General features: G+C 39.5%; 1 protein-coding gene across 5 annotated transcripts in view; it reads right to left on the reverse strand.

The window, feature by feature from the left end:
- Positions 1-5,264: 5,264 nt before the first annotated feature.
- Positions 5,265-14,614, reverse strand: part of Fggy (FGGY carbohydrate kinase domain containing) — a 382,280-nt gene continuing 372,930 nt past the window's right edge. For 4 of the 5 annotated variants that reach the window (XM_042682452.1, XM_042682444.1, XM_042682471.1 and 1 more), the window contains 2 exons: positions 10,449-10,510; positions 5,265-5,491 (listed from right to left, as the gene is read on the reverse strand). In XM_042682452.1, coding sequence (XP_042538386.1) covers positions 5,410-5,491; positions 10,449-10,510 — 144 coding nt within the window. In that variant the 3' untranslated portion in view covers positions 5,265-5,409. The remainder of the gene's footprint in view (positions 5,492-10,448; positions 10,511-14,614) is intronic. The other variant, XM_042682462.1, reaches the window with a different exon arrangement.

The following is a 14,614-nucleotide window of genomic DNA, read 5'->3' on the forward strand; positions in this document are numbered from 1 at the left end:
ACCTTATAGATAGGACACAAGGATTAACAGGTTAATTGAATTGTGGGAATTCAGACACTGTGTGGATTAGTACCTAAAGAAGCTGTGATATGAAAGCAGAACTCAATGATTCTAGCCCAAGGCTTTCTTACTTGACCTCTGCTTGCCAGTAGAAATAATGCAGTCCTTTGATCAACCAATGAACAGGAGAAAGGGCCTCTAGGGTATTTAGACATGCTAACAAGGGGAAGCACAGAAGAGAGAGCAATTAGCAAACTAATGAATCATCCTCTGTTGCACAAATAAGCTAATTGAATTTATTTAGGGAGAAGCAGAAGAGTGGTCCTACATCTGTGCTCTATCTGTACAATCTTAGGCCAAAGTTATTTACACTCTTGGAAATGCGGGTTTTGTACCAGTAAAGTGGGCTCTCACACTGTATGAGAATAGATGATGTACATATAACAAATTTGGAAACTTTATAAGGAAATATTCCATGATTTAGGCATGATAGTATCTGAATAGGCATGAATAAATATGACATCTTTCAAGTTTGCATTAAAATTGTACAATAGGAGGCAGTCTTGCTCTAGATTTTAAATGAGAGGATACTTCAAACTAAGGCTTATGCATGACTTAAGCAAATACAAATTAAGCCTTTAGGAACATTTATATTACAACTAATGTTAAGTGATTTTCTATGCATAATGGATATTGACAACAAAATCAATGATGAGTTATAGATAAAGTTGGGAAGTCTAGATATATTGCAGAAATCTTTCTGTTTACTTGTTATTTTAGTGTTACAAATGTAGTAAAATTGTCTAATATTCAGAAGTCTTGGGGAAAAATCCTTTAAAAGTATACATTTTTAAGCCTCTCCTTCTGGAAATCTTAAAAGAAAAAAAAGCTTTTTGTATTCAGGATTCCTTCCTAAATTACTGTCAATAGCAGTTAAGTATATTAATGGAGACATGAGAGACACAACAATTCTTCTGTAATTCATTTGAAGTTCCAGTTTAAGTATAATTACATTACACAGCTCTGTACAGTCATTAGTTCCTTGTTTAGTGATAATGTCCTTCATTTTAACTTCTTTGACGGTAATTATTTGTCAAGTATGCTGTGAATTCAAAAAGTAGTCATACTGTAGCCCAGTGAACAATGTGTATTTCTGGACCACGATGTAATTGGTTTCCCATAAAAAAAATTATACAAGAAATGGGGTCTGTGTTAACAGTGAAAATTTGTAAAGCATTTTTGAGCTTGAGCTAGAAACCCAAATAAAGTTGTATGGTTATTCATGTGTGAATGCACTAAACATATAAAAGTAAGTTATTAGATATGACACATAATTTTAATCTCTTAGTGACCAAGACATATTTAAGATTTAGAAAGTTGCTTAAATTAAGACACATAAATACATACCAAAGATTGACCTAAAATGAGGTATCTTGGACATATTTTCTGACTAATGTCCTATTTATGTTTTCTATTTACTGAGTACCCATTATGTGCCCAAGAACTGCTTAGGTGCTGAAAACACAGGTCCTCAAAGTCTGGGTCCTCCAAGGGTGCACAGGCCAGTGGCCAAGGAATGGATAAGAAAAGCAGAATGATTTAGCTGTTCTCCAGCCTGTGAGAAATAGCAGATCACTTTTAATCTTTAAAACCGAAATTTTCTAGTTTGTTTCTTTCATCTCTTCAGATCTAGTGATATCTTGATTTTTTTCCCACTACTTCCTTAGATATCTAAATGACCCAGTTTGATTGATAAGACATAACTATGGTCTGAAGAGAAAGATCATTGCTCAGTCTGGATCTGACTGAGCAAGGGCATCTCTTCAAGAAACCTTACTTGGACTCCAGTGGACTCTGACAGTGGGTTCGAGTACCTCATACTATTCTGCTATCCTTATTGTATTTTTCCCAGCTTCTTGCTGAGCTTTTGTTCTTTTTGGTCCTTTTGAAAGCCACATTTGCTTTCTGCACATATGGGAAGTATTTTTGGTCAAATTTGAAACTGGTAGTGTGTTCCTTTGCAAAATGATTAATCAAAGGCTGACTTCAGTTTGAAAGAAAAGCTTACAGTAGGCAACAGATTAAAAAACAAAACTCATAAACCACTGTGACCATCCTAAAATTCTTATTCCTAATATCTAAGTATACTTTAGGCAAGTACATTAAATAAAGTTTCTTTCCCCATTCAAAGAGTTGAATACTGGAACTATGATTTATGTTTTCCAGTTATACTTGGTTATAGAAATCTATTTAGATATTTACAGTTTTCTTGACCATAGTAGTTGATTCTCTTGAGGATTAACATGGCTGGAAAACCATGTAGAAACAATACTCGGTAACCTATTATTATCTTCAAGGAATTGTGCAAAGGGCTTTCTATATAGCTTTTTCACTTCATCCTTACCCTGACCAAAGAAGGCAGTAACCAGATGATCCCAATTTCAGAGGGAGCCAATGAGGTTTACTGTCCAACTGACTTGCCCAACGTTTTTCTAACAAGTTGTTCCTTGTTCTGGCCATGTAAAGGTAATTCTAGTGCACCAAGTTCTTCACCTCATTTATATGTCTTTTCCTTTTTCTACAAAGCAATGAGAATTGAAGGTCAGGATTGGTTTGGCTATGAGTTGCTATAGTGAGGAAGTCCAACTTCTAGGCATCAGTCTTAGTAGGAGCCCTGTAACCAGAAAGCACATGGTGGGAGAGGGTTGCTTTTCAGTTTGCGCAATTGGACAACACTTAAACTTTTGCACCAAAACAGATCTGGGTTGAATCTCTTACCAGCTGGATGCCTCTAGGCCAGTTGTGTGTGTGTGTGTGTGTGTGTGTGTGTGTGTGTGTGTGTGTGTATGTGTTTAATTTTTTCTGAACTTCAGCTTTCTCAAGTATATTGTGAGGTTAATGCTGCTACCTCACAATGCTGTAGTTAGGACTGGTAAAAACAGGAAGGGAGGGCACATAGTTGTTAATTATTCATTCTTCTGCCTCTGCCTGTCCTAACCACAATAGCTACAGCATTCATTAGTGCTTTGTGTGAACTGGCCCTGGCTTGCCGAAGTTTTTGAGTCAGAATTCATCAGCTTTAGAAACTGAATCCGGTTTGATTTTCATCCTAATATCTTGTCTAGATCCTGCTTTATCCTCCTTTTTTGATGGGGTGCTACTCTATTCCCTCTCATCCCCAACTCATTCTCTGGCTAAAGTCTACTAGCTGTGAATGAACAGGCCTTCTCTTGATATTAGGCCTGTTGGACCATACACCCACATTCACTATCACCTTGTGTCATGCTAAGGTTTCTTGAATTCTGAAGAATGCTACTACAGAGCTGGACTTCTCAACTGAGCACAGCCTTCCTACTCAGTCTGCTGCTCCTGTTGACATTCTGACTACCTTGTAGGGACCAGTCCCTGGAACAAGACAAGCATGGCCAGGCAATCAAGCTAAGTATTTTACATGTGTTACCTCATTAAATCCTCATTAAAACCCTGTAAGGCAGCTACTATTAATATATCCATTTAGAACCAAAGAGATTCCTAGCTATATGATTGAACTGGTAGAACACATGATTAGCAAGCATTGAGCTCTAATTTTTATTCCCAGTACAATTAAGGTAAAATAAATAAGCAAAACAAAAAGAGGAAATTAAGGCTTGTAAAAGTTAAGGACATCTCTCTAAGTCATAAAATGTTTAAGAAAAGGAAAATACAAGATGAGAATCCCAAGTCAGTCATCATAGCATATCAATTATATTATTATAGTGATATTCATGCCACATGCCAACCCTTTTTCTTCCATTTCTGACTGCTGTGCTCTGAGCAGCAGGTGCTTTCTTTTTCTGTAGCCTCTCACTATGGAGCATGATTGAGTTCCTTGTTTCCTTTTCATTAGACTGGGAACACTCCAAGGGCAAGAATCATATAACTATGCTTAGCCCAATTCCTGACACAGAGTAAATACTCTGAAGGATGTTTGTTGACTCTGTTCTATTGGCTTTTTCTATTCTATCTGCTTACTTGTAAGGCTGACCTCAGAGAATCTTCTATGCAAATTCATCTGAGTTATGATAGCTCTAGAAAAATATCAGCCATGACTTCTTGGGTCCCAAGCGGTATGTGAATTTGTGTATATGTATATATATGTGTCTGTGTGTGTTCATGTGTGCATGGTATCAACTAAAGCAATTATATAGTTTTCCAAATACTTGTCTACCTAAAAAGCTTTTAAATGATCACATTTCTTTTGTTTCCTTTAATCTAGAAACTTCCTAAGGCCTTTCTCTGTTTTTATGACATGAACATTTTTGAATGGCCCATTAAACCAAAACAAAACAAAACAAAACAGAATGTAACCCATTTGGGGTTTTTCTGATGTTTCCTCATGATTAGATTTGAGTTATGCATTCGCAACCAGAGAGATGCTGTTTCTTTCTCATGCTGTCACATCTGGAGACACATGTTGTCTATTCAGCCATCTGAAGTTAATTTTGGTCATCCAATCAAGATGTCCCATTTCTTCCCTATGTAGTTAACATTCTTTTTCCTCTTGTAACTAATAAACAACCTGCGAAGAAACATTTTAATACCATGCATACATCCTGTTATTCATCAAAATATTCTCCTGGCTATATCAATGATTCCTGCCTTTAATAGGATGATTGCAAAATGATTATTCTGCAATTAAATGTAACATCTGACCCTAGACTATATCCTGTATAAGCAAGGGAAATGCCAAAGGAAGCACAATATAGCTGAGTGCTGGTGGTTCAAGTTTGTAATACTCATCACTCAGGAGGCTAAGATTTAAGGATCATGGTGAGAAGCAAGTCCAGGCAGGAAGGTCCAGAGACTTATCTCTGGACCAATACAGAAGTCTTTCTCTGGCTCAAGTGGTAGAGCACCAGCCTTGAGCAAAACAAAGGCTAAAGGATAGTGCCAGACCCTGAGTCCAAGTCCCAGTACTGGTACAAGAAAACAAAACAAGTAAAAAGAATCTTACACACAGTGCATATTACTTATCCTACCTAAAGCAATCTTTCACTGGTTGTCTAACACAGAATCAATTAACAAATACAAGCTCCTCTGGCTTTGATGATAACCATGATCTAATCTTACATGAAATGTTATGACTCCATGTAAAAGTCTTGGCACCATGCTAGTGTCTGTCTAGAGACTGAATATGCCTGTCCACCAAGTGCAAATCTAAGTGCCTATAGAAAAAAAAAGAACCAAAATAATACTGGTATTTTGAAGTAGAAGATTATCTTTGGTTGTGCATGTCATTATTTTTATTATTAGAAGACAATACAGAAATGATAAAATAATACCTTTCTGCATCAAGAATATAAAAGGGAAAGACAGAAGCCCCTAAGGCAGTGACACAGAACTTCTGGCCTCTGCACTTGCAAGCCCTGTTCAGTCTCCACTCATGATTGCTGAATACTCCTTCTGGTGTTCAACCAGCTTCAGGAATACTTGATATTTCTTGTCATAATATCTGTGGGAGAAATATGCAAATGTTGAGCAATCTCAAGACAAAGCTGTCATGTGTCTTTCTCTTACATTTAGAAGGGTGTGAATAAATCTGTCATGTTTATGCTGATACTAGCCAGGTGTTAGATACAGACGGAATCATGAACAACAGAATGATACATTTAAAACCTGTTACCTATCAATTGTGTGAAGTGCTATTTTCTCCATGTTTGAGATACGGATATTTTCTCAGGAAATCAACCCGAAGAGTACAGGTAAATACTAGCAAGATTGGAAGTGAGGCTCAGATCATGTGACTTCAAAGTCTCCACCACACAGGCTCCTTCACCTATACAGATTCAATACACAGTTCCAACATGACTAGTCACAGATCAAAACCCTAGCCTAAATGCTGGTGGTGTGGCTCAGCAGTAGAGTGCCTATCTAGTAAGTATGAGACTCTGTGTTCAAAACCCAGGTACTGCTAACACCCCCCACAAAATAGCCCTAACAAACACAGTATGACCAGGGGTGAGGGCAAACACCTTAAAACGTCTTGTGGATTCCACAACTAAATGCTCTGAGTGAAACCTCAATAGAAATATAATTGATGTCTTTCATGAAGTCATGTCCAGCCTTCCAGGTGTCTGGACTTTTCTCTGTGTTCTCAGGCTGACTCTTCAGGTGAGACTTATTAGTACTGACACTGGTCATAAAAGAACATGCGGCAGAGTAGCTAACTGGAGCTGCGTTGGAATCAAAATCCTGAAGGGAATAACAGCAGCCTGGACTGATGATACTTAAGTCCTGCAACTTAGTCCTTACTCCTCTTGCTTGAGGGGAGCTTACTTAGGGAGAGGATAGATGAAACCAGTTCAAGATGTCTTGGTACATTCGGCAGTACTCTAAAAAGGAGTGCACACCTGAAGGATTTTCTGTAAGCTGTGAACTGGGGGAGAAAAGTTGTCAGAGAAACCTTGGATAGATACAGAAACGTGGACTTCCCATACATTTCTACCTTAAGCATTTAGGTAATGTAAAAGCTGTGATGGGGTTAAACACATAGCCAACATAAAACATGACCCCATGACTAGCGATGTGACTCAGACATATTACTTGATCAATTTGTGCCCATGTCCTCATCTAGAAATGAGGACAACTATACGTTCTACCTCAAGAAAGCTGTGTGTGAAGTACTTGACATAACATGTGAAAAACACTTAGAACTAAATGCCAGTTAGGTGAGAAATGATGTAAGTACTACTTTATAAGTAATTAATCTAGGAGTATGAAGGTGCTGCTCAAACTCAGTTAATTTATTGATCACAGAACGATTTTAGGACAAGGTTCTGCTTCTAATCATACTCTATGACAAGCTAAGGCTCTTAAGCCATTATTTCACTGTATGACTCATGACTTAGGAACCTCAAAATTGCTAGAAAGGGGCTAGGATATTCTCAAGGACTTGAAGGTTTCTGATTTTAGTAACAAAAACTTCCTAACAACTTTGTTCATTGGCTTTCAGGGGAATTATCTAGTATTTATCTTCTTGTGGTCATTTCATCTCACTTAACATGAACTTCAACCTTTATTCATGGTATAGTATATGTCAGAAGTATCTTTGCTGTTAAAGACTGAGTCATATTCCATTGTATGTACATATCATTCTTGGCTATGCATTCATCCACTGATGTAGACCTGGGTGTTCCCATTTTAGATATTGTATCTCCTCAATAGCCCATGTTTGGTTCCTTTGGGTACATATTGAGAAATGATCAGATCAATTATTATCAATTGTTATTTCATATCAATAATTATTATCAATTTTCTGAAGAATGGCCATATACAGTTCAGTATCCTTTTACTACACAAGGTTCCGACTTCTCTATACCGTTGCTAGCACTTACTATTTTGTTGTTACTGTTGCCTTTGAGCATTCCATGAGTGTCAGGTAATATCTCATTGTAATTTTGATTCACATATAGTGACACTGAGTAATTTTTCTGGCCCTTTATCTATATACTTTGGAGAAATACCTAGTCAAGCATTTTCAAGTATTTGTCATTTCTCTTTTCCTCTTCCTTTTTATATTTGTTCCTCTTTCCCTCCCTCCCTCTTTCCCCTTTCTTTCTCTCCTCTCTCTCCTTTCCCTCCCTTTCCTATCTCTCTTCTCCCCTTCTTCTTCCCTTTCCTTCCTTCCTCTTCCCTCTCCTTCCTTCTTCCACTCTCTCCTTTTCTTTCTGTGTGTCTGGGGATACCAAGTCCCTTACACCTGCTAGACAAGGGCTGTATCACCCTGCTGCACCCTCTGCCCACTTCATCATTTCTGACTGAAGTTGTGTGGGCTTTTTGTTGTTACACTTTAAGAGTTCTTAATATATTCTGGAAGTCACTCCATTATTAGATGAACGAATTGCAAAATATTTTCTCCTGTGGGTTGACTTTGGTTGACTTAAGGATATTTTAAAAATCACTGTTTTAGAGCCACATATATATCTGGTCTGGACGTAAGAATAAAATTTGGGATCCTCCTAAACATTTGTCTGCCAAACTATAGTCATTAAATTAGACTCTATGTAAGAGAGCCTAAGTCCATTGAGCACTCTTCTAAAGTCTCTCCAGCCGAGTCAGCTGCTTCTGGTGGCAAAGATCTATGACAATGTCCCATGGTTAATAGAACTTGAAGTCATGAAGCCTGAGAGGGAAAATGGCTCATTTCCTGTTTGTAAAAAACAGTTGCCTGCAGATGGCGGTATAGCACTACGGGTGCCTGGCTGCACTGGAGATGCCAGACTCTTAAAAGAGAACACACCGCTTCGTGGGAAGAGCCGAAAAACAGAGTTCCCTCAAAAATCTTTTCAAGATTAGGGCAACTGATTTCATAATTTTTTTAAAAAAACAAACAATTTGTGTCTGTGTGCCTGCGTGTGTGTGTGTGTGTGTGCATATGTGTGTGCGCACACATGTGTATCTTCAGGGGAAAAGTAAGTGACATCCAAAGCTTCCACAGACACCCACAGCCACCCTGAACTCAATGTCTCCATGTTCCTGGGTGGATCAAGCCATACAAAGTCTGCTCCTCCTAGCTTGAAGGCATTGGGTTGTGGGATATATTCAGGAGTTAACAGCCAGAATCCATTTGGAGATAAAGAAATAATAGGAAACTGAATTGCTTTTTACATGGACATTTTGAACTTTCTTAAATAATGACCATGCATTGGAAGATATGCACTTTTTTTGCTCATCTATTATATGGCATGATAAATTTGTTTGTTTGTTTGTTTATGCCAGTACTGGGTCTTGAACTCAGAAATTTCATGTGTCCTTACATGGCTTTTTCTGCTCAAGGGTAGTTTTCTACCACTTGAGCTATGTCTCTACTTCCAGCATTTTGTTGGTTAATTGGAGATAAGAGTCTCAGGACTTTCTGTCCCAGCTGGCTTTGTACTATGATCCTTAGATCTCAGCCTCCTGTATAGCTAGAATTACAGTATGAGCCACCAATATCCAGATAAAATTTTGTTTTTATGTTTTAACTTCAAATCCTTTCCTCAAATTATAAAGGCAATTTGTACAACTGTCCCTTCATCTTCCAACTCACTGCCAGGAACTTAATAGAGGCCTTTTTAAACATCCTTACTAGTCTGGGCTGATCTTGAGTGCTGACTCCTACCTTTAGACCTTTCAAAATGATTCCCTACGAGAGATCTTGCTAAAAATCTAAAATCTGACTAGCCCCCATCACTGCTTAAAACTCAGTGTCTCCACTCCCCCAGCAGGAAGATGCTTCAGGGCTAGAGCAAGGCCTCCAAGCAATGTATGAACAGCCTCCTCTTTCCACACTACTCCTTGTTATCCCCTACCTCACACTTTCTATTTTTGCATTCTCATATTTGTAGTGCCCTCAAATACCATGCTATTGAGACTTTTATAACTTTGCAAGCTATTCCCTCTTCCAAGGATGTTTCTCCTTGCTTGGTCTGTCTAGCAATTTATTTTAAGCATTTAAAGTCAACTGAGATTTAGTCTCCTCCCCAAAGCTTTCCCTCACTTTTATAGGGTCATCTACCTTTCCTCTTCTTCTCCAGACTACTTCACTACCTGGTAATACTGTGATGGCAGGTTTGATCCCTTTGTTTTGATATAATATATATTCATAAATCTTATGACCCTCTATATCTTGCCATGAGCTTGGCATGACATTTTATAGCAGTTTATCAATATTGGGAACTCAATAACAGGGTTCAAAAAATAAATATTTTATTAAATTGGGGTTATAACACTATTCAAGGTCATTTTGGAAATCTCACCAATAAGCGATACAAATAGACAGGTCCTTTGATGGAAGATCTAAAAGACGCTCACTTTTTATTTTATTGTTATTTTAAAATTTTTGTTGGTTTTGAGGCTTGAACTCAGGGCCTGAGCACTGTCTCTGAGGCTCTTTGTGCTCAAGGCTAGTGCTCTACCACTTGAACCACAACACCAGTTCCAATGCTCACTTTTTTTTTGTTGTTGGTCATGGGGCTTGAACTCTGGGCCTGGGCGCTGTCCCATAGCTCTTCAGCTTAAGGCGAGCGCTCTACCACTTGAGCCACAGCACCACTTCCAGTTTTCTGGTGGTTTATTAGAGATAAGAGTCTCACAGACTTTCCTTCCTGGGCTGGCTTTGAACCATGGTCCTCAGAGCTCAGTCTCCTAAGTAGCTTGGATTATAGGCATGAGCCACCAGCACCTAGCCGATGCTCACTTTTTTAAGAATGGAGAAAAATTTGCTGCCCATGATCCTGGGGGGATAAACACAGATCTGAGAGTTGATAAAGCTTATCTCATTGGGAATTTTTTCTTTCAACTATTAAGTGAAAGAATTGGATTGATTAATTGACTGAAAATTTGTTTCCAATATAGTTGTGTGTGTGTGTGTGTGTGTGTGTGTGTGTTCTTATTGCTCATTATTGTGCACATAAAAATATAACACTTACTTTTTATCTTCATGTCTTGGAAACACAACTTTCCCAACTTTGCTCATTTCTGACATTGCCTCCTGTTAAATGGAAAACAACACAGGGAAATGAATTGGGAGGCTAAACCAAAGGGCCTGTGACAGGCAGGAGCATTAACATTAGAATTTAGTTCCCTCTAACGTATTCAGCCAGTTCATAGTTTTTGTTGTTATTGTTTTGTTTTCAACTCATTTTTCTCTGGGAATAAGAATAAAAGCCAGGGGTTGGGAAGGTGGCTCAGTGGTAGAGTGCTTGCCTTGCATGCATGAGGCCCTGGGTTCGATTCCTCAGCACCACATAAGCAGAAAAAGCTGGAAGTGGTGCTGTGGCTCAAGTGGTAGAGCACTAGCCTTGAGCTGAAGAGCTGAGGGACAGTGCCCAGGCCCAGCGTTCAGGCACCATGACTAGCAAAAATAAAAATAAAAAAATAGAATGTTTAAAAAAGAATAAAAGCCAATGAACAGTTGGTAAGGTTACATTTGTGGACATCAGGGGCTTAAGAAATAGCTGTGCACTAAGATCTCTATGGCCTAAACCACCTAGAATTCAAGACTGGGGCTGCCTCCAGGGTTCACAGGGAGGTATTCTCTCCCTTCCCCATTACTTGTACACAGAGGCTGGAATTCAGTCACTGAGTCGGCTGTCTACCTGCCTACTGATAATACCTGAATGACCTTCACGCCTAAGGTTTACAATAAAGTCCTTAAGGCCTCCTTGATTTGCCTTTGGCTCTTTCCCCAGCAGTTTCTGAATTTGTGAATATAGATGTGAGATCTATAGACTGAGATTGATCTGAGTTCTGGAATGGTACTTCCGGACATTCTGGTTTTTACCTGATTCTTTATGGCATCTGGGAGGAAACCATATGAAGTGATGTCTACCATTGATTCTGACAACTCCATTATATGAATAGAAGGGTTACGTTTCCTTAGAAATCTCCCAAGGCTAAGGCCACAAGAAAGTTAGGGGGATTAGAGTGAACTCAAATTCTGGAGTCTAACAGACCTTACTGTGAAATATGGCAAACAATTGCACAACAAAGCACCATAAAACAGACCAGGCTTTAGGAACAGCTATTGAAATGCTGTCCAGAATGTAGTCATTCTTGAGTCACATATAAAACTTCTTATTCCACAGATTTACCAATTGCTTACTATGTACCAGATACTGGCTAGAAATAAAGATTTGTATATAATATACTCTTGGTCCTAGAGATACTTATATATTAGCAAGAAAGGGAAATGAAATGTCTGATTACCATATAGAATGTAAGAACTCTTGGATATCTTCAAAATGTTAGTGTCTCTCTAATAATCTCTGCCACCTTACTGTGATGATTGGTTGATATGCGTAACACTAATGAACTACTGACATGTCATATATTCCCTGATTTCTGTGTTGATTATCGGTCCTCTCCATCTCTTGCTCCTAATCGAAATGTATGTTACACCACGGCAGGAGCTTGGTCTGCCGAATCTTAGCACCTAGAATATTTATCAAAGGCACCAGTCCCTTTCATCCACCAAGCCTTGCTCTCAATACATGAGGACTACAGAGAGGTGTGGACCTTTAATCAAGGAGCCCAAGGCAGAATGGAAAAGATATTTGGTGTGAACAAAAGCAAATATTCTAAGTACTGTATTAGAAGTGGCTAAACCTCTGTTCAGCCATCATTTAAGGTTAGGAAATCTGGTATGTGATTCTCTCCCCAAGGACAGTGTGAACATCCTGCACTAGTTTTTTTTTTGTTTGTTTGTTGTTTTGGGTCTGGTCGTGGGGCCTGAACTCTGGGCCTGGGCGCTGTCCCTCAGCTCTTCAGCTCAAGGCTAGTGCTCTACCACTTGAGCCACAGCGCCACTTCCGGCTTTTTTCTTTTTGCTTATGTGGTGCTGAGGAATCAAACCCAGGGCCTCAGGCATGCAAGGCAAGCGCTCTACCACTGAGCCACCTTCCCAGCCCCCATCCTGCACTAGTTTTACGTTTGCCTAGGCTTCCATGGATGAGAAAGGCTGAGAAGGTGCTGATCGGGAGAACAGAGATGCTAGAGTACCAAGAACACTGGTAACAGGAAGAAAAGGAGCCTTAAGTGGAGAGATTTTTTTTTTTTAAGGGATGAAAAATGATCATCCAGGAAACCATAGAGGAAAGACAACATTTAGAAAGGGCTCAATTAGCTATGTACATATGACCATATAAGATGATGCTAAGCAAAATATGGAAATAGCAGCTTTTCTTTGTTGTTGTTGTTTTTAAGGTATTATGTGATTTCTTTTTCTTTTGTGTTTTTTTTTTCCTTAGGGTTTATCCTCTATTATCACCATATTTGATTTTGATACCCTCGATACTGTATGTATGTTTATCTGAACTGGGGAAGGGAAGGGGAACTACAAACTGGTGAGACAAAGGACAAAGGGGGAACCAATGCAACCGTGCTGCTCACAGGACGTTATGCTGGAAATGAACGGTACAACTTGGGGAGGGGATTCAGGAGAGGGAGGAAAGTGGGAGGAAAATGAGGGAGGGGTAACAAGTTTGTCAAGAAATGTACCCATTGCCTTACATATGTAACTGTAACCCCTCTGCACATCACCCTGACAATAAAATTAAAGCAAAAAAGAAAAAAAGAAAGGGCTATCTGAAGGAGCAGACAGTCAATCGTGTCTTACTGAAGTTGCTTCTGCTCCATGTGAAGAGCTCTTCTTATTCCACAATGTGTCAGGACCTTTTCACAGACTGAGCTCAGATTTACTTAAAAGCAAGCCCTGCGTCATGCTGAGATGGGCTCAGAAATCCCTGTTCCCAAGTTTCCCACTCTTTTCTTTTGTCCTTGCGTGTGTCCTCTGCCTTGCTTCTGGGAAAACCCTGCCCCTATCACTACCCCTGAGTCTGGCACATGCCTGGAAGGAGGCTCTTCCTGGTTGTGTTTAGGCCCACACTTGAGACAACATTCCAGGGTTGCCTTCATGGGTGGGATTCAGGAAACGTGTATTGTAAAGGGTACTTTATAAATGTTATTGCCCTCCCACTGCAACAGATGTGAAGACAAATGGCAGACATCAGGGAATTCTCTCTTCCTTTCTTCACAGTACCTTGGCTAGTTTTAAAAATAAATTGCTTTGAAATTACAAGTATTACACATACTTGTAATCAAGATTTCAAAGGCTTGAAAAGGTGTTACTTTGTTTCTGAAAAATAATTGATTCAACTTAGGTCAGGTACCAATTCCACTGAGAAGTTTTTTTCCTTACTCATTCCTGCTGCCTTTCCTATATAACCCCCCCCCCTCAGCCCCCACCATGACTGAGTTATTTGCTCCCCCAGGAACTTATCCTTCTGTCTCCCAGAGCATTTATGACATGGCGCCATGCTTTTTTGTTAACACATCAGTCTCCCCAAGTAGACTGTGAGCTCCTTCAGGCAGGAATGGTTACAATTATTTTCACTGCCAAACTCAGCATCTGGCATATCATATGCACTCAGGGAATGTCGACAGAGTGAATGAACTTGAGGATAGATAATACACGTGACAGAATGTTAAAATGGAAGTTCTGGCTGAGATCTAAAGATGACAGATGTAAGATACCAGAGTGAGTTGGAAAGAGACCACCTTAAAGAGTTTGTAAAAAGGGTGTTTGAGGGCCCACGACATCAACTCCTAAATCTTTCATCTGCATGGAAGATTAGACAAAGAAATGAATTCTTAGGAGAGCTGTTGTTTTACTATGCACCAGGCCTCCTTCCACAGTTAGTTATAAAGAGAGCATCTCCTTCAAAAGTCAACACAGTAGGGACTCATTGAGGCCAGCATAGAACTGGGTGCCTGACTCTCAGGATGTGGCACACAATGGATTGCGGACAACTTTTGCCAGGAAGGGATGGGTGGTCTGGCAGCATCTTCAGTATAGAAATGAGAAGAATTTGCAATGGGATCAACAAACACTGCCAGAGCTTACAAGTTCCCAGGCACAGCCATTTCCCACACCTAAGGCAGCCCACATGGGAGAGGCTATAGTGGGTAGATTTAGTTTTTTGTCCAGTATAACTGCCTGTTGATGCTAGAGAGCAGGAGATGAATGACTGGCTTTCTTGTTCCTTTTCTTTGTCTTCTGGGGGTACTGTGGTTTGAACGCAAGGGCTCACAATTG

Source organism: Dipodomys spectabilis, unplaced genomic scaffold (genome assembly GCF_019054845.1).
Source record: "Dipodomys spectabilis isolate Male_0828 unplaced genomic scaffold, ASM1905484v1 ptg000002l, whole genome shotgun sequence".
Lineage (NCBI taxonomy): Eukaryota > Metazoa > Chordata > Mammalia > Rodentia > Heteromyidae > Dipodomys > Dipodomys spectabilis.